Raw genomic sequence first — 18,915 nt, 5'->3', positions numbered from 1 at the left:
TTGTTTGTGCTACTGATTTCTTAACAAAACCAAACCCCTTTCATCATCACCGCAGTGTAATGCAACAATGTTTATCACAGACTACAGTAGCAAAAATAAACACTAGGGGTTTGGAGCACACTTTGTTGTGTATGTAAGTAGTTTTTCTCATAGTTGAAATTTTAGCATACAGTGCAAGACAAACAAGGAAAAGAAATCATGCATTTATGGGTGACCTTTCTCAGTCTTTCCTCATAATATTTCATGGTCTTTTAAATTGGGAGACTTTCATATCATAGCCTTTCTTTCTTTCTCATGAGTGTCATGAAGGAGTCGTATTTTTCTGCCATAAATGTGATGATTGAATATTACATCTACAGTGTGACCTCTAGTATTTGAAGGTTTATTCTTTCTCTTCCAGAAATGAGATTTAAAAATGAATGTAAAACCATCAGTGCCTTTCCACTGCTGTCAGCGCGTTCCTGAAACATTGTCATATAAACCAGGTTTTTGTTTAATTCACAGTCCGAGGTTGAGACTGGCATTCACACTCAAAAGCTGCAGCTTTCAGGGCTGCAAAACATCCCAAATAATATTCCTGATATTATTGAAAACACAAACAAAACCACACAAACAATCTGAAGGTATCGTATGGAGGAGAAAGCACTGCATGCATGAGATCAATCCCATATTCTACAGTGGATGAACAGCAGAAGAGAAACATGCCTTATCGATGAGGGCAGAGACGACAGAGTTGCATCTAGTATCTTGTACATCATGGTACGAAAGCATCACTGCAGAGAGTGGCTGCATAGAATATGAATTTGAAATGATTTTATCACATAATGAGCATCCTGTCTGCTTACAGAATTTGGTTATGAAACATTGTTATGCAATGTCTAAAATAAGCACAGGGCAGTGCAGTTTGGAGTGCAATGTGTGCTCACATTTAGATTACAGTAAATCCTGTTTTATGTCTTCGAGGCTATGTATACAGTCTAAATAGGTTACAATGCACTGTGAAAGTCATTTTGACTGTAGTATTATTAAATGATCAATGTGCTTTTCTAAATTAGAAACACATATGATTAACCTTTATGGATGGTTTTATTCATTTTGTTGGTTATATTTTCCATTTTCAAGTCACTCTGGCCTGACTGCTGAGTACACAAAGGTTAGTCTCTTGATAGAAATGGATATTTTTGAGGGAAAGGACTTTTTTTTTGGTAAATTAAAGGAAGGTTTGTCAAGAGGTGGTTATGTCACAACCGCTTGACACTTGTATCTATTTACTTTTTGTCACCCATTTTCTGTGTTGACAATTAAAAATAACAACAATATAGTATGTAAAATATACATATGTTCAATGTAGACTGCAGTATTGAGATGTAGCAGCTTGACCTGAACATAGCTGGGCTTATTGTCACCCACTGCCCTGCGTTCAGCATAATGTTTGTTCAGTACAGCGTCAGAGTATTGGAAAAAAATGAGCAAAGCTGTCAGATATCAGGTGTAATTGATTGTTTGCAGCACAAGCTACATCACATTTATATTGAGCATGTTTATTTTAGAACTGCTGATGATGCACATTGTGTTACGAAATTGAACTGTTTTTCACCTACAGTAAAGGGCTGCAGAATCTAGAAACAGCTAAAAAAACAAGTTTAAAAATAGACAAAGCTTCAGAATCAAAATTGTGAAACATGATATTAAGTAATGCTGAGTTTTATTCTGATCAAATAACACTAGACTTAAGGTTCTTAGCTGGAGCACATTGTCAACAGGGGTATCTGAAGTGAACTGGAAAAAGAGAGAAACTGACAGGTCTCATGAAAAATAATACTGGGAGCTGATCATAAAACATACTGACACATGCCAAATTAAATCTGCAAAAGTTTCTATCACAACAGTCAGAAACATCATGTTGGTATGTATTGTTGGTGTCTATCAAGCCTCTTCATCTCCTTTGAATACACTGCTGGGATCTCAATGATATATTCATGCTGGCTCGCGTTTTTACCATGTGCCTTCTGAACAGAGTGAAGCCAAATACATCATCCAAACTGAATAGAAACGAGAGAGGTGCTTACGGTAATGCAATGATAGAAAATATTTTTTCAAAACTTTGAATGCAAGCTATCATCTGAATGTATGTAATGGGCTTATTCATCCTCCTTCAGAAGGTGGACAATGTGATTTCCATGCGGCACTTTGTGAGTGATGAGCTCATGAATCTGGAGGAGGACGACGCATCAGTCACTGCAGGGAAAACTATTTTCTTTTCTTTTCTCTATGTACAATGCCCTGATTTGATCCCTGTGTAATCCTTGAGCAGGCTTGTCACTCCCAGACTAAGCTGCCCCATGTAACACTGTTACATCAAAATCATAATAATAAAGCCTGCACTGAATAATACTTATTCATACTGTAGCTTATTTAATGATATCACAATGTGAAATATTATTAAATGCTGGTGATGAAAAAGATTAGAGCTTCAACACCATGTACATAGTACAAGTATAGAGGAGTTTGTTAATGAAACACTGTCAGGGGAAACTCAGACTGCCTCATATTAGCTTCAGCTAAAACTTTGGAATACATTTTTGCACAGAACGAGGGCTGTGTCCCCCATCACTTACATTGGAATCGCACTAGGAAGGGATTTCTTCATGGCCATGGGAGGAGCAATTGCAGCCACCACTTTTTCAGTGTACAATACTTATGGACTTGTCAGTATTTTATTAAGACAAACTTGAAAAACTTTGAACCTCTTTTTTAATGGTGTAGCTCTGTTGCATTTGTATTTTTGAGAAATAACTCTATATGGTCTCCTCTCTGCATAAATCTTCATCTCATGTACGGTGTCCCACAAGGGCCGTTTTTAGGCCCATTTCTGTTTTGATGTAGATGTTCATCAAAGACCACAATATTCACCAAGATAATGTCTCCTAGTTGCTAGGCTGACCTTACGCAGCTCAATGTCTGGCTCAAAATGTCACACTTCAACAGTCTAGCAATTCTCATGGCGTGTCGATCAATGCTGGACAAGATAGGACAAAATGTCCTACTGTTGAACATACATAAATCAGAGATTTACACTTAGCAGTTTCAATACTTCCATAGTCAAAAACACTTGGTTATACTGCAGAGGGAGGTGGTAATCACTGACCTGCTTTTCGTGATCTTAGAAGGTTCTATCTGACATTTTTATCAAAAATGAGTTTGTTACAAGGAACTTTTCTTGAACAAGTTATTAACATTTTGTGGTGGTTAATTTTTAGTTTAATCTATTATTGCCCCCATATTTTAAAAAAGAAAAGGTTCTATCTCCAAACTCATTCTCTTACTTGATTCTATAAAGTTCTACCTGCAAAGAACCAATCAGCAGGACCAATCAGCAGTGCTAACTTACTGTACTTCAACTCACTGCTTTGTGACTGGGGCTAAAGGAGCTGAAAGGATCATGGAATTGTGTGAAATCTGACGTTTTAAAATGTCACATCTGACGATTTTATTTCAGAAATTGTAAATGACACTGTTACAGATGGCAATTAAATTGAGAGTCATTTTTTGAACTTGGTGAAAAGCAGATTATTGACATTAGCTATCATGCTAGCTTGCATGCTAATGTTTGTGATCAAAAATTAATGTTATTATTAACTCAAAGTTTAGAGGTAACAGCAATTATTGATGGAGTTTTAATATGTAGAAATCTGAGATAAATTCAGGTTTAGTTGACAAACATTTAAGTAATCTTATGCTAACTCTACCATGCTTTACTGCTTTGCTCTACTGGCTTTGTGCTGTTTAGCTTGCACCATGTGTACTTCAGCAGACATAAACTGATGACAGGGAATATATTCAAAGCTCTGACAGTGATAACTCTAGCTTGTCCAAGCAAAAAAAAAAAATAAATAAATAAATAATGGAGGCAAATCTGGGATCAGAAAAGAGAACAGAAGAGCAGTGAAAAGATGAACAGCAGACAGAGGTACAGTAAGAAACAGAAAAATAATGTAAAATAAGCAGAGAAAGCAGCAGAAATTCATAGAGAAACTAATCTTTTTATTTGTGGCATTGTTTTAATTGCATTGTTAGTAAAATGAATTGCATGGTTGGTTTAAATCTGTGTTTAGTGTATTAAAACAAAGTAAGACTACTTTAGTAAGTCTACTTTATTCAAGAAAATCCTTGATTTTTGTCCTGCCTAAGCAGATAGAACCTTATATTTCCAAGCAAAAAAAAAAAAGTTCTCAGTAGGATTCTATCTGCAAAACACCTGCTCCAAAAACCCCATTTAGTTTAGTTTAGGATGTGGGAACTCTCAGACTGCACATATAACCTTATTCCAAGGTCACACTTTCTAAGTTCCTGAATTTAGAGGGGGAAATACTGCTGTCATCATCAAGAGAAAATTGAGTTTGGACAAAATACAAGCTTCTTTCAGTGCGACCAATTATATTACCAAAGTTTCTTTTTTTAACTTTTATGGATGGAGTGGATGTTTAATTGCTAGCGACAGGTTTACTGTTGTGTTTGCTCCTCAGGAAAATTCATGCTCAAGAGACCTGCTGTGCTACGGGCCGATCAATGGCACCAAGAAAAACCACACCAGTTTTTTCCAAGGTCACCCTCATTATTAAAGGATTACATCACACTGATTATTACATGCAGAAATGTATATTTTGAATATGGAAAATACAATTAGCTAAATCTTGTTAGTGCTTATTTTAGTGTGCATGGAGTAACAGATGGATGGGTGGGTGGCTGTGTTTTAAGAAACCACAGAAAAGTATGTGAAAGTCATTTAACTTCTTTTACTGTTTTTCTGCTGAACTTTGCCTGGAAATTTAAAAATGTGCATATGGTATTGAGATTTCAGGTCTCACTGAGAAGAGACTCTACCCGTGCTGCACGGTGGGGTGAGTTTACTTTTCAGTTTCATTCCTCCGTCCTTGTTCATTGTGGTTTTCCTGCATTGTGTGTGCACACACTAAACACTTTTGTGCAACCAAAAGACAAAAGGACACTAAGCCAATATGTGTTTTGAAAGGTGTGTGTGTGTGTGTGTTAGTTGCTGCTGTGCTGCCGGCCTTTCCCCGGACACAGGAGGATGCAGTGAATAAATAGGCGGTTAAGATAAAGCTTCCTGGATGGCTGATACTGATATCCACACTGCGTGAACAGCAGTGTTTGAGATGGGGGAGCAGCGAAGCCTAAACAGCGAGAAGACTTTGGTCCTCGCCACCAGGTTCATCAGTCTGCTTCCTCCTCCACAGGATGCTCTGCAGAGTATAACCCCCGAGCGGAAATGCTATTTTAGTAGGCCTGCCGCTTCATGACATGGAGGAATCAGGAGTGCATTAGAGGTTTACTTGGAAGCATTTTTTCCGTCAGACCTGACCACATTGTTTTATAACAGGAACTGACTTTAGTTAGAGTCTATCAAAGCCCCTTGGGGTTTCCTTAAAAGTATAACCATGATTCCAGATTTAAAGTCGAATAAACAAAATGTTGGAGTGGAAGAGAATTGATATGGATGTTATGTAACTAAGAAGAAACTGGCTTTGTTGTCTAACTTGTCCTTTTCCTCTAATGTCCAGGAGAGCGGGGGCATGTGGTTCACCTCAGAGGTACACAATGTTAATTTGCTAGAATAAATATTTAAACGGTAAATGGACTGTACTTGTCTAGCGCCTTTCTAGTCTTCAGACCACTCAAGGTGCTTTTTAGCTTCAGCTTATTCCTTTAAACTTTGACCGACCAGTTAAATGAGCTGACGTTCAAGAACACGTCTGAGACGGGCTGGAATCTTGGTTAAATATGGGGTTAAATGACAATGAACGTGATATCATGATGAACTATGAAACATTATCTGTGCACAACAACTGAGTTCTTTTGGTGCAACATATTTTATAGAACAAAGGCTTATTTGGAGGATTTTAAAGAGGCTGAGTCCTCACCACATTAGCAGACAATTTTTGAAATACACAGACTGCTGGCATGTTTTCATGACATTATTCAGTTCAGATTATGAGGCTTTTATATTTTCCAAAGAGAAACCGCCCACATGCAGGAATATAACAGAGCTGTGAAGCATCAACAGAAATGTGGCACACACTGCCCTCTGCAGACTGCCTTGTCACTGGCCGTAAACTCTTTATATATGCTGCATGAATACTGCAAAGGGTGTCTGGAGCACAAAAAATATAAAAAGTTGTTAGATCCCAGGAAGCAGATACTGCCATACATTACTTCACAGATTTCCACTCAACAAAGAGTAACTGTCATTGTGACAAATTAAACTGAAGGAACAGAAACAATTCAAGGAAAAACCTGAATAAATGAGTGCAGAAACATAATGATACAATGACATGCAATAAAGGCACCTTAACCCCTAGGACACCCTTACTTTGACTATTTTGAACGACATACAGCTGGAAATTGCTCTTGCTGCTGATTCCAAGACCTAATAAGCCCCTGTCACTACCTCACCTGCTGAACAAATACAATGGATTTTAAAACATCCAGAGTGACAGGTATTGCTCTTGTTGTCTACAGCTGTGGTTCTCAAACATGCAGCTCCCCCTGGTGCAACATGACAAGACAGATATACCTGTATTTTTGACAGGGAAGGAAAGAAAAACAGGAGATGTTCACGGAGCAAATATGTCACTCAAATCCAAAATATAATGAAGTCTGTCTTGCTCCTGGCTTCACTGTCAGCGCACTGGGTGAGTCTGGTGTCTCTTGTTTTAAAAAAAAAAAAAAAAGTCTTTGGCTTGTTTTGTTACACATGTCCCTAATGCTGTAAATGACAGAAAAGGTTTGAGAACCACTGGTATACCAGCACCCAAAATCCAACCACATCCTGTCTTTTTTCTGATCTTTTGGCCACACGTGATCAAAAATCAGCTTGAAACTTTCTATGATTCAGCTGCAGTGGACGATTGAGACACCTAAAAGTTGGTTACTGCAGCACATCCAGTTTTCTCCCACAGACAGACAGGTTGTCCTCAATCACCCATGTCTAAGGATTGTGATATAGCAATTATATGACAACATTTGAAATCTTAACTATTTTTAAAGGCAATATCAAAGAAATAATCAACAATCTCAGTTCAACTAACACAGATTTGTTTGTTTATTTAAAATTATCATCGTAGAAGTGCACAGCACTGATTGAAATCCTCTGCGTAGAAACTAGCAACGATTTTTCTCTGCAAATAAATTGTGACATCTAGAGGAGTATATTCTTTCCTAGTCTTACAAATGACACTTATCCAAAAAAAAAAGTTCGAGGAACAGAACACCTACACAAACTGTGCTCTTTTCTCAACCACAAACCGACGTAAGTCCCTTTTTGTAACTGCCCTTAACTTAGCATAGTAATAGTCATAAAGGCTACAGGCACGAGGTATTTGTACGCTCAATACTTCTGAGGTAATTTGGCTCAAATAAATACAAGACTTTTGGTCTGTAGCTAAATCATACAGTAACACTAGTGGGTACAGAGGTGCAAACTCTGCCTCTAGCCACCTCACCACAACATTCATACCTGATATCTCAAACAAAAAAAAATTCCTAATGCAGGCTCTCCACAGAAAATTACAGCAGAGTATGCATATTGCACATTGCGTACACCTTATAGTTCTGTACCAATCTCATCAAGTCTCTTCAAATTAAAAACACGCTTTTTCCTTTAGTGTATTCTGTTATGTTCAAGAAACAGATCACATTTCTTATCTCTATCTCCCCAAAAATGACTAAATCCTGAAAAATCCATCATCTGTCAAAGCACGGCGCAGCACAGGTGTAGTGCATGCTGACTTGGTAAGCCCTGTTGGGAATGTTGGACTTTGGATCTAGTGAGGCAGAGATGGCCTGGGTGTTGCCGTGCTGGGGGACATTTGGAGCCTGCAGGCTGGCGGTGGAGTGGCTGAGGTAGGAGGCAGGCCGGTGGTTAGAGGCCAGGCCCGGCTGCGGGGCCTGCTGGGGATACTGCATGCTCGGCCGGTGCAGGTACTGGGCCACAGTGGCTGTCTGACCTGAACTGTGGTACACCGCCTGGCCCTGCTGCTGCTGCTGCTGCTGCTGCTGGCCGGGCTGCTGGCACTTCTGCTTGTTGGCCTCTTTGACATCACTATCATGTGCACTAGAAAAACAGGAACAAAGAGTTGGACTGTTGATTAGTGATTCAGTGCTGTAAGATGAGCATAGATGTCTCTTGTTGAATGTGTAGCGTGAAATGTGTAAGCTACTGTCTGCTTGTACTATGTGAGATCCTATTGTCCTTGTGTAATGTGTGTTGGCGTGTACTTTGAGTTGTCAGTATCCATCTGCATCACTGTCACCAAGATGAATTCCGGTATGTTTATTTGTCCTTGGTGACTACAGTCGTTTACATTAACTGGCATGAGCACGTATGCAAGTCAGCTTCACCGGCGCTACAGACAGATACACACATGAGTAGTTTCTCGGCACATGGGACTAGGTTCTCCCATGTGTAGCCTGTGAGGCGCTGCAGTCGGGGTGGCCATGTAGGGGACAGGTGGAGGATGAGGCGGGAGGTGGCCACACACGCAGCAGCCACCAGTGAGGGGGCAAAACACAAAAACACGTGATCTGAGGGAAGAAAGACAACAGCAATCCATCACCACATGCAGCGAAAAACTGGCTCTACAAGCCAAAACGCAGTAACTTCATAAAGTTTGTTTTACCATATCAAATATTATTATGCCATGAACATTTCTGTGACAAACAGCATATAAAAGTTACAGCAACTACAAAACAGAGCTACAAAAGGCAGTAACTGCACCCTAGCGGTGCATTTCGTGCATTCTGGCTTTGTACTGGCGCCCCGGCTGCAGCAGCTTTACTCTGGTTTGGTCGTTTGTGGGCTGTCGAAGCCAACTAGACAGCTAAAGCAAGAGTGCTATTCAACTAAAAGCTCATCTAATGGCCTTGAAAGTTTTTGAAAATAGACATAAATAGACATGGGTCATTGAAAGTGCTTGAATTTATTTTGATATTTGTTTTTAACTTAAAGTTACATCACTGTAACAAGCCTCTCTCTTTTTAATTGTTGTCTGTGAGCTTCTGTAAAGCCTGCTAGTTCTCATTATAAGATCTCAGTGTTCTAACAGTAAATAACCTTGATCCATGTCTCAAACTATGCCGCGTTGGGTCCTTGAATTTGAGGGAATTTGGCCTGGAAAGTCCTTGAAAAGTCCTTGAATTTGATGTTTAAGAAGGTGTGGGAATCGTGATTTACTTGTGGATTTCTCTGTAACTAATTTAAAAATGTCCATTTCGATGAACCAAAATCTTGGTAATTCAGTTTGTTATTCCACATAAGCACATAAATTCCACGTAAATCCAATCATGACAGAATAGAAAGCTAGCTAAACTCCTGCTAAAGCTAAACTAGCTTATCCAAGTAACTGCCATCTCAGCTTTTGTTTTGACTCTTGTGGAATTCATGTGATTTGTTGTGGTTAAGCTAACATTAAATCACACATTTAAAATGCATTAAATTGTAAATTAATGTATTATATTGATTACAATATAAATAGTATCCTCAGATGGACAGACACACAGGGAAACATTTAATCTCTGTGAACTGGAAATAATCAAAATAAACTTCATTTTCGTAAACCATTGAGTTAAATTGGACAAAAAAGCTGGGTAGATATTGCATTTCCCCTTGCATTCTGTGAAGATTATCCAAAGGCAATTTTTTGCATAAAATAATCAGCCTTAAATGGCCTAAAATGAAGGCATTACAACGTTTGTATCTGTTACACAGGTTGCAAACCAGCCTGAGTGAAAGTGAACTTTTTTAGAACCTGACTGAACTGCTTAAAGGACCCCTGTAGGTCTTCTGATCACACACTGAGGGCCATTTGCAAGACTAAGAGTTCCAGATACCTTATGAAATGCAACTTACCTTGCAAGGAAACCTCCAGGAAATAATCAGCATACTTGGCCATGTATAATTTGGTCTTCTCCAGGCAGGTCACTGGCCAGCCATCATGGAGGTCTCCCTCATGCACGGCAATAGACAGGTAGTATTCTATGAAATGAGCGGCTGTAGGGAGGTACAGGTTCCACTGGAAGGTTTCCAGCAGGAGCAGCTCCATGTGAAGTAAACCCTGCTTGGTCAGGACCAGGTTCATGGAGCTCATGCAGCTCAGGCTGTTCAGGGTCTCCAACTTGGGCACGCGGTCCTCTCTTTCCTCAAATTTACCTGCAATGAGGAACAGTTGCAAAACATCACACCGATGCAAAAGATCAAACTGTCACATGCTGGAGTGTCAGGTCAGTTCCAAACTCACTGGCCAAAAGAAGACACGAGAGTGAGACCATGTGAAGCTGCTGCACCGTGACATCATAGCGGTCCATAAAGAGGTCCAGCAGGTAGACAGCCAGGTGTCTGGCTGCAGGACACAGCCTGAAGCGGTTGCTGACGATGGCTATGAGGTCTGCAAAGTATCGTCTCAGGTGGAGCTGAGGGGACTGACCTTTGTAGGAAGGCAACTTGAGCTCCTGTCGGACAACATGTGTGTTTGAGACTTCACAGCACACAGATTTGATGGTCACTAAATTTTTTGTTTGGCTTTACTCTGTTAGAATACTATGTATACACAACAGACTTGCAAAAATTATACACACACACACACACACACACACACACACACACACACACACACACACACGCACATGTGTCTCCATTACATAGTTTTGTCCATCAGAGAGCAAAGACAAGTTTATCTTTTAACTGCAAAATCTCTCTCTTACTTTCTGGTTACATATTGTGGGCACAATTCTTAAAAATAAATAAATAAATAAATAAATAGAAAGATAATTAAGGGATCCTTATCAAAAATGTTTATGTTATGCACTTTAATTAAATTAAAGCAAATTAAACCGATTAAAAATCTGTTTACATATTGCTCAATATGCAAACAGATTTTTAACCGGTTTAATTTGTATCAGCCTCACAAATCTGGTACACAAACATCTAATACAAAGAACACAGAGTAACACTAAGGAGTAACTTATTTCCATGGTTGTTCCAATTTCTGTATTTTGGCAGCCATCACTAAAGTCACTGTGTGCCACTCACTTTGTATCGTAGCGCCTGGTATATATCTGCAGCGAGTTGTCCTTTCCACCATTGGTCCTCTAGCTCCATTTAATATAGTGCTTTGGAAACCTGTGAAAGGCAATCGGTCAACTCATACACCGTGCTGAAGACTCTCTGCACATGGGGAAAAAACAAAGTAAGTGATGCATAATGCCACTTTGAGGCTGGAGTGTCATACAACAGCCGCGTAACTGTTCACGTTAGCGGATCGGGAGTGGGCACCGAGATCAACCGCCTGTCGTTCATTGTACTTTTTCCCCAAACTAGGAAATATGTCATTGTTCACGGTTCAAAAGTGGAGACTCACCCAATGACCACATGTAGTGAATATTACGGACAGTTTCGCTTAAGTAAACTTCACTTCAAACTAGCCGAACATGCTTGCTCACACTCATTGTTGTAGTCGGTGAGTCTCTTCGGCTCAGCAAACACTCCTGCTGCCTTCAAGTGCTACCGGAAACACCAACTTTAAGTTGAAAGTTCGCAGGAACAACCAACGAAATGAAGCAGAGATGCAGCGGAAAAGTGGTGTTCAGCGGGTGAAAAGCACAAAACTTGTGTTAAAACAGGCTACAAGGCTACATTATTTATCACATCTTATTGTGCTTTGATTTTGTCTGTACCCCTGACGTACAAACGTATTCATACATGCTTGATTCATTGTTGAAATGACCTTCTAAGTTTTGGTAGAATGTCATTTTTAACCAGGAATTTCTACTGTCTCCCAGAAGAAACTTCAAAAATGGTAAAGAAGTTTCCGATCAGCATTTGAAAGCATCACTCCAATGAGGACTGGTAGCGCACACAGGACGCAGCCAATTACAAATAAGTATAGCAGCCATATTAAACCAATACCCAAGAAGAGGGAATCATACGATTATAATTTGTAAGGATCCAGTTTCCAGAGCAAGATATGCCCATGGCTCTCTGTATATTTCATTGGAAAACAAAATTATAAAGAATAGTTTATTATTGATTGAAGATCTGGCCAATACCTTTGTTTTGTGTACAGAAATCCCAGTATTTACTGTTATGTTTGCATCAGCTGGTTAGTGCAAAGCTTTGATGGAATACAGGTCTGACTGACCACATTTCCAGATAATCTTACAATAAAGCTTTCAGTAAATCTCTCTAGATTTTGTGAGAAATAAGAAGTCTTTATCGTCGTCAGTGGCACCACAAGGCAGAGCGCATGATGAACATCTGTAAAGGGGGATTTGTCACTTGCACATTTATCACTTGAAATGCATCAGCTCATGTGGCCTCCATAGCATCTATAGATTGCCATTCCTGACATTTTTTTTGGACAACAGAACAGGTCACAGTAAAATGTCATTCTGTAGCATATTAGATATCTGTAAATATCGGTATCTGTAAAAAGAGATTATTCTAAACACTGTGTTGCACATTTGCAGGACACAAATATAAGAGCTGATACATTCTGAGAGTTAACAGTTACTTGCTGTTTACTTTTAGATAATGCTGACATCAGCCAGGTCGACTTGATCTGGGACATTTTAGGGTTTTTGAAGCAATGCGTATATAAAATCTACTCAGCAACAAAAAAAGTACTTACATATATTCTCTTAAATTTGATTTCAAGTCATATATTGTAGAATATGATATTCTTGGTTAATGACATTTACCAGTGGACCAGTGAAGCTATGGAGGACCTTCGGGCGTGCTTGGACTGTACTGACTGGGATGTTTTCAGGACTGCTACCAACAGTCTAGATGAGTTTACAGAGGCTGTGACGTCATACATAAGCTTCTGTGAGGACGTGGTGCTGTGTGCCATCACGCACCAGGGTGAGTTATAACAACGACAAACCCTTGTTCACAAGTCAGACAGCTAAGGTTGGAAAAGGAAGAAGCGTTCAGGAGTGGGGACAGGGACAGGTTTAGGGATCAGTACAGGTTTAGCAAGGCGGTGAGAGAAGCTAAACGACTGTACTCAGAGAGCCTGCAACACCAGTTCTCAGCCAACGACTCTGCTTCTGCCTGGAGGGGGCTCAGACAGATCTAAGAACCTAAAGCCCCCCCCACACACACACACTCCATTAACACCTTACACCTGGCCAACAAACTGAATGAGTTCTACTGTTTGCTTTGAGAGACAATGAGACAGTCCTGACACCATCCCCCGTGACTCCATCCACCGGCTCCATCTCCACCCACTTCAGCAGGGGCCTGGGCCTCTCCACAACTGCCTGCCTCAGAGGCCCCCTCCTCCCCCACCACAGTGATGTCTCTCTCCATCCAGGAGGGGGGGGCGTTAAGGCTTTTCTAGAGGCAGAACCCCGCACAGCAGCCGGGCCAGACTCTGTTTCTCCATCCACCCTGAAGCACTGCGCTGATCAGCTGTCTCCGGTGTTCACAGGACTTAACTACAGACCCGTTGCCCTGACCTCTGTGGTAGTGAAGTCATTTGAGTGCTTTGGGCTGTCACACCTCAAATCCATTACTGAGCGTCTCCTGGACCCCCTGCAGTTCGCCTACAGGTCCGTAGACGATGCAGTAAACATGGCCCTCCACTTCATCCTCCAGCACCTGGGGTGCTTTTCATTATGCCAACATGTCACCTCGCTTCCTTTCCTCGTGTCTAAGCTCCTCCCATCGAGGATGTGAGAGAGAGAGATGCGAGAATGGAGGAGCTGAAGCTGCCAAATGAGAAATCCTTGGTTCCATAGCGTCAAATTTCAAAGCGTCAACAATTTCAAAACCTTACAGTATTCATAAATAGATAGATAGTTAGAGAGAGAGAAAGAAAGAAAAAGAGAGAGAGAAAATCTCCTATAGGCTTATAAGAGGACTTTGTTCATTTAGATATGTAGGCTAAATTATTTAGCATAGCCGATTATTAGTAGTATTATTACTGTTGTTGATTTTAATCATCATTTAATATTCCTTTTAAATCTTCTAATTTATGTACGGATCAGTGTTATTTGTTATGATTACTATTTATTTACTTGCAATATTGCTATCTGCTCAATAGTACACCACATAGCTGCGTAAGAATGTGTATATGTCGATTGTATTGTAAAATAAAAAACAAACAAAAAACAAACTGCTGGTTTGTGTGATGCCACAACACTTTGCAATTAAATCATCCTATAAGTGTTAGATTTATCACACACAAGGTGACAGCGCATTATATTGCATCTCACCATGTAACTGTGTTCTATTATATTATCTGTACATATGTGGAAGTGCGGCATTTAGACTATCCGTCACGCCACTCGATAAAAGACTCCTGCGAAGGACACACCTGTGTTTCCTCACTCTAAGCTCCTCCAGAAGCCTCCTGTCTCCTCGCTCCTCGTCTCCTTGAGGTGCATTTAAGGGACTGGAAGATCCTCCATGATGGCGGAGGGGGAACGATTTCCGGGTCACCGGAGGAGAGTGGAGGTGAGGAAGCACAAGTTAGCGTCATGAAAAGCACCCCTGGACTCATCAGGAACCTACGCCGGGATCCTGTTTGTGGACATCAGCTCTGCCTTCAACACCATCATCCCGGCTCTGCGGCAGGACAGTCTCTCCCAGCTGAGTGTGCCTGACTCCACCTGCAGGTGGATCACAGACTTCCTGTCCGACAGGAGGCAGAACGTGAGGCTGGGGAAACATGTGTCTAACTCCCGGACCATCAGCACCGGATCATCCCTAGACTGCGTCCTTTCCCCTCTGCTCTTCTCCCTGTACACCAACAGCTGCACCTCCAATCACCAGTCCGTCAAGCTCCTGAAGTTTGCAGATGACACCACCCTCATTGGGCTCATCTCTGATGGGGATGAGTCTGCCTACAGGTGGGAGATTGACCACCTGGTGACCTGGTGCAGTCAGAACAACCTGGAGCTCAACGTTCTTAAGACAGTGGAGATAGTTGTGGATTACAGGAAGAGCCCAGCCCCACCCGCCCCCATCCCCCTGTGTGACTCCCCTGTCGACACTGTGGAGTCCTTCTGCTTCCTGGGCACCATCATCACCCAGGACCTCAAGTGGGATCTGAACATCAGCTCCATCACCAAGAAAGCCCAGCAGAGGATGTACTTCCTGTGGCAGCTGAAGAAATTCAACCTGCCAAAGACAACGATGGTGCACTTCTACACCGCCATCATTGAGTCCATCCTCACCTCCTCCATCACCTTCTGGTACGCTGCTGCCACTGCCAAGGACAAGGGCAGACTGCGGCGTGTCATTCGCTCTGCCGAGAAGGTGATTGGCTGCAGTCTACCTTTCCTCCAGGACCTGTACGCCTCCAGGACCCTGAGGCATTTTCTATAATGTTTTTTCATATATTGTCAATTTTCTATTTATGCTTCTTTACTTGCTTTATTTTTCTTTATATTTTCTACTTACTATGTTTAGTGTTAGGCACCAAAATACTGAAGCAAATTCCTCGTATGTGTAAACCTACCTACTAATAATTGAGTCAGTTTTGTAGTACAAATTCAAAATGGGTCAGTTTGCCCCAGCAGCACAGCACAGTTCAATTTGACCCAAATAGGTTAAGGCAACATCAATGTTACACAGGCTTCCCTGTCTTCCGAGAGCAAAGGAACTAATCTAATGCATAATCCCAGGTTCCATAAACACCTCAATTTGATGATGAGGCAGAGGGAAATTGATTGTATATATCATTAAAGACCTAAAGCTGATACATCGCTTGAAGCTATGTGCATTCAAGCAGCATGGGGGAGCAATAGAGGAATGTCTACTTTGTGGAGCCAGCAGTACCAGGAGAAAACAAGATTTATTAAATGACTCTAGAAGGTAAATCTAGTGTGTTGACTCTTTTGTAGCTTCCATGGAGGTGTATTCATGGAGCCAGTATGATCCAACTGTGTCATATCCAGTCATTTATTGCCACGAAATGTATCATGTAACAGTGGATCAGTCAGTCCTCCTGTAAAGCACTGGCATAAATTAATTAATTGAGTATGTTGGAAACATCTACTAAAATCCAGGAACCATATCTATAATACTATGTGTTATCTGCTAATTAAATTTTATCAGAATTTTAGCAGCTGGAAGTAACCTTGCATTCTTTTTATTTCTTCATATGTTCTGTGGGGAGCACTAGTGCAAATTCAATAAAACATAACTGACAAAGACATCACAGTGGTTCCATTTTGTGCTAAATAATAAAAAAGAGCAGTCCAGAGATCGTGGCTGCATGCAGGGCGTGAGCTTTAAGAGGATTGGTAATGCTAGCTGCTCTGTGGTAGAAGCTGCTGAGGTGGTGGGTTGCCTTGTTCTTAATAGACTGAAACTGTCTCCCAGAGGAAACAAATGGTGTCCTGGGTGGAGGAGGCTGGTGGCCGTCCTTTCTGTGCTTTTCCTACCCTGGTGTCATGCAGTGCCTTGGTGGAGAGCAGCTGACAGCCATTGACCTGCTCAGGAGTGTGCACAACCCACTGCTGCTCTTTCTCCAAACAGACAGACAGAAATACCAAAGAATGTAAGCCGTCTTTCCGTTATTAATATTAGACTGGATCAGCACTGGCAGTGTTTTCATCTTTTGGGTATCTTTACATCTGAGATATTCTAGTCAGGGGGGTGTTGGTGACGCCAAAGATCTTGAATGACTCACCTGGTGTCTAAATCTGAACCAATGATTGTTTTTTTTTTGGTTGTATATCAGACTTTCCTTGGTTACACAAATGCTCATCTTTACTGTATCTTAGTTTTGGGAGGGCTCTGTTCCAAGTTGTTGGCAGCACAAAGGTCACTCTGCTCATATAGACTCATTAATGACAAACCAGCTAGTCACACAGGAATGATGGAGTGCTGCATAGTACTTTCTGACAAAGTTCACAATTAAAGTCAAAAGGTTACATATAAAGGCTACCTTAGGGCCATGTAAGCAGTAAAGTAGAAAGAGTAAGTTGGTCCAACACATAAAAATCAATAAATACAAGATGACATTCATATAACTACATGAAGTTACATGTTAAAATGACTTTCAACATGTCTGAAACAATCAAGTGAATATATTTTCTACAAATTTATGTTGAAGAGTCCCAGAGAGAGATCACTAAAAGGTCATGCGTATGAATTAATCTACAGCCTATTACCAGGATGCAATAAAGCGTCTCACATTCACTGAACTCAGGCCCAGTGGGCTATTTTTATGGCTGTTATTGAACCTTAGGGAATAACCCTTCATTGTTTATTAATGTGATTTGTGAACTCTTTGGTTTTCTCTGTTCATTTATTGTCATACATTTAGTAGGCCTGTTTTATTACGTAATAAAGCTTTTTTTTAATCTTTAGACAAAACTAGAATAAGAACAGTACACTGATTAGATATTGTTTAAATTTTACTAAATGAATGCATTTTTTCTTTCAATCAGGTTTTTAATGTTCGCTGTTTTAATAGTTAAACATCTTGTGGAATTTCATAGCTCACGTGTGTGTTGAGGTGGGCATATATAGTCGTGATATCTGGGGCAGATACAGTGCAGGGGGCGTCTGGGCAGCTTTTATTTACAACGATACGTTGTGTGACTGAGGTAGCTGACAATGATACTTACGAATATTTCAGTCTAATTTTACCATCCTGCACTGTCAATATCCAGCACGGGAATTATGAGTGCAAGTTTGACTTGAAACAACTGATTTGACGGATGTAGCCACCAGTTCAGGTTAACATTAGTTTGGGGAAGACGGCCTTTATTGGGGAAAGATGTATATTAATGCTTGCCTGAAATGTTTTACATACACCTTTTGGGGCTTATTTTACCTCATGCTGACAGAAGTGAATGACCCCCATGTGAATTAAACACTACATTAATGCACCGAGAGCAGTGTTTGCATTAAAACAGCTCGGTGTTTGTGTTTAGCTGTAGGCCCGGGACAGGACGGCTCTCGGTCGGAGGCACCAGGCTAAAGGCTAAAGCAGCTCAGAGGCTGACTGTAATCCCCGTATGAAACCATCATGGCTGCCACTCGCTGAGCTGTCAAGCTCTCCACAAAAGAAAAGGTAAAAACCGTGACAACTCCATCTATAACTACAGCTTTATTATTAATGTGTAGCACCCGGTGGGTTTATCTGCAACTAATAACTCGATGTGAGGTTAAAAAAACGGCCTTGCGTAACTTTGTTGCTACGCTTTTTATTCAAGTTATTTCGTCTTTGTAAGCTCTTGTCGCGTCACGTTAATTCAAATCACTCAAACGCTATTTCAGCAAACGTTTTTAACAGTTAACTCGGATGCTTAATAACAAAATGTGCTTTCACGCGAAAGGAAAAAGGCTCTAATAGTATCAAAGTGGGATAGTTTTGTCGTAACTTCACAATTCCCAAGGCGGTCGTTACTCGGTACAAAGGCAGTCTCATCACTTTGTTGTGGTTAAGTCAAACTGCACAATGGCCGCACGATTCACCGATTAATCTGCTACTAAGAAGTGCTACCTCAAGCTATTCTAGTCGTTTAATTGGTGCATTTGTTCGTTTTGGGAGGTTTTTAATTGCACCTCCCACCGTAGCGCATTTAGGTGCGTTTTAAGCAGTGTATGAAGTTCCTAACTATTGTGTGAGCAGGTGAGTTTAAGTGCAGTTTCCTGCTCCTGGTAGTTGATAAGATTCCAGGTTCGTTGTTTTATTCCTGATCTGAGTGTGGTGAATTAATATCCAAGTGGAGGCAATTTGAACCATAGCCAGCAACAGGTGGACTTTGTAAAACAACATGCAGAGTAGGACTGTGAATGCAGCTTCTCTTTATGGGTTTACTGTGAAATTATGAAACAGCAGTCTCAACACAGAACATGCTGGTTCTTTTGAAAGC

The 18,915-nt window shown here is 40.8% G+C and overlaps 2 protein-coding genes across 5 annotated transcripts in view; one reads left to right on the top strand and one right to left on the bottom strand.

Annotated features, from left to right (window-relative positions):
* Positions 1-7,099: 7,099 nt before the first annotated feature.
* ccnj (cyclin J) lies at positions 7,100-11,596 on the bottom strand. The gene is made up of 6 exons (XM_044215203.1): positions 11,436-11,596; positions 11,108-11,197; positions 10,317-10,527; positions 9,929-10,228; positions 8,445-8,604; positions 7,100-8,134 (listed from the first exon to the last, which is right to left on the bottom strand). Exons 2-6 carry the CDS (start codon positions 11,174-11,176, stop codon positions 7,765-7,767), a joined length of 1,110 nt encoding a protein of 369 aa, XP_044071138.1. The 5' UTR covers positions 11,177-11,197; positions 11,436-11,596; the 3' UTR covers positions 7,100-7,764.
* Positions 11,597-17,565: 5,969 nt separating this feature from the next.
* Positions 17,566-18,915, top strand: part of LOC122884804 — a 6,694-nt gene continuing 5,344 nt past the window's right edge. Inside the window, exons 1-2 of one of the 4 annotated variants that reach the window (XM_044215191.1) lie at positions 17,566-17,640; positions 17,971-18,110. The gene's annotated coding sequence lies outside the window, so the exon portion shown is untranslated. Of the gene's footprint in view, positions 18,111-18,209; positions 18,672-18,915 lie in introns of those variants that run through there. The other 3 variants (XM_044215190.1, XM_044215189.1, XM_044215192.1) reach the window with 3 other exon arrangements.

This window comes from Siniperca chuatsi, linkage group LG11, assembly GCF_020085105.1.
Source record: "Siniperca chuatsi isolate FFG_IHB_CAS linkage group LG11, ASM2008510v1, whole genome shotgun sequence".
Lineage (NCBI taxonomy): Eukaryota > Metazoa > Chordata > Actinopteri > Centrarchiformes > Sinipercidae > Siniperca > Siniperca chuatsi.
This window is presented reverse-complemented; position numbering and strand designations above follow the sequence as displayed.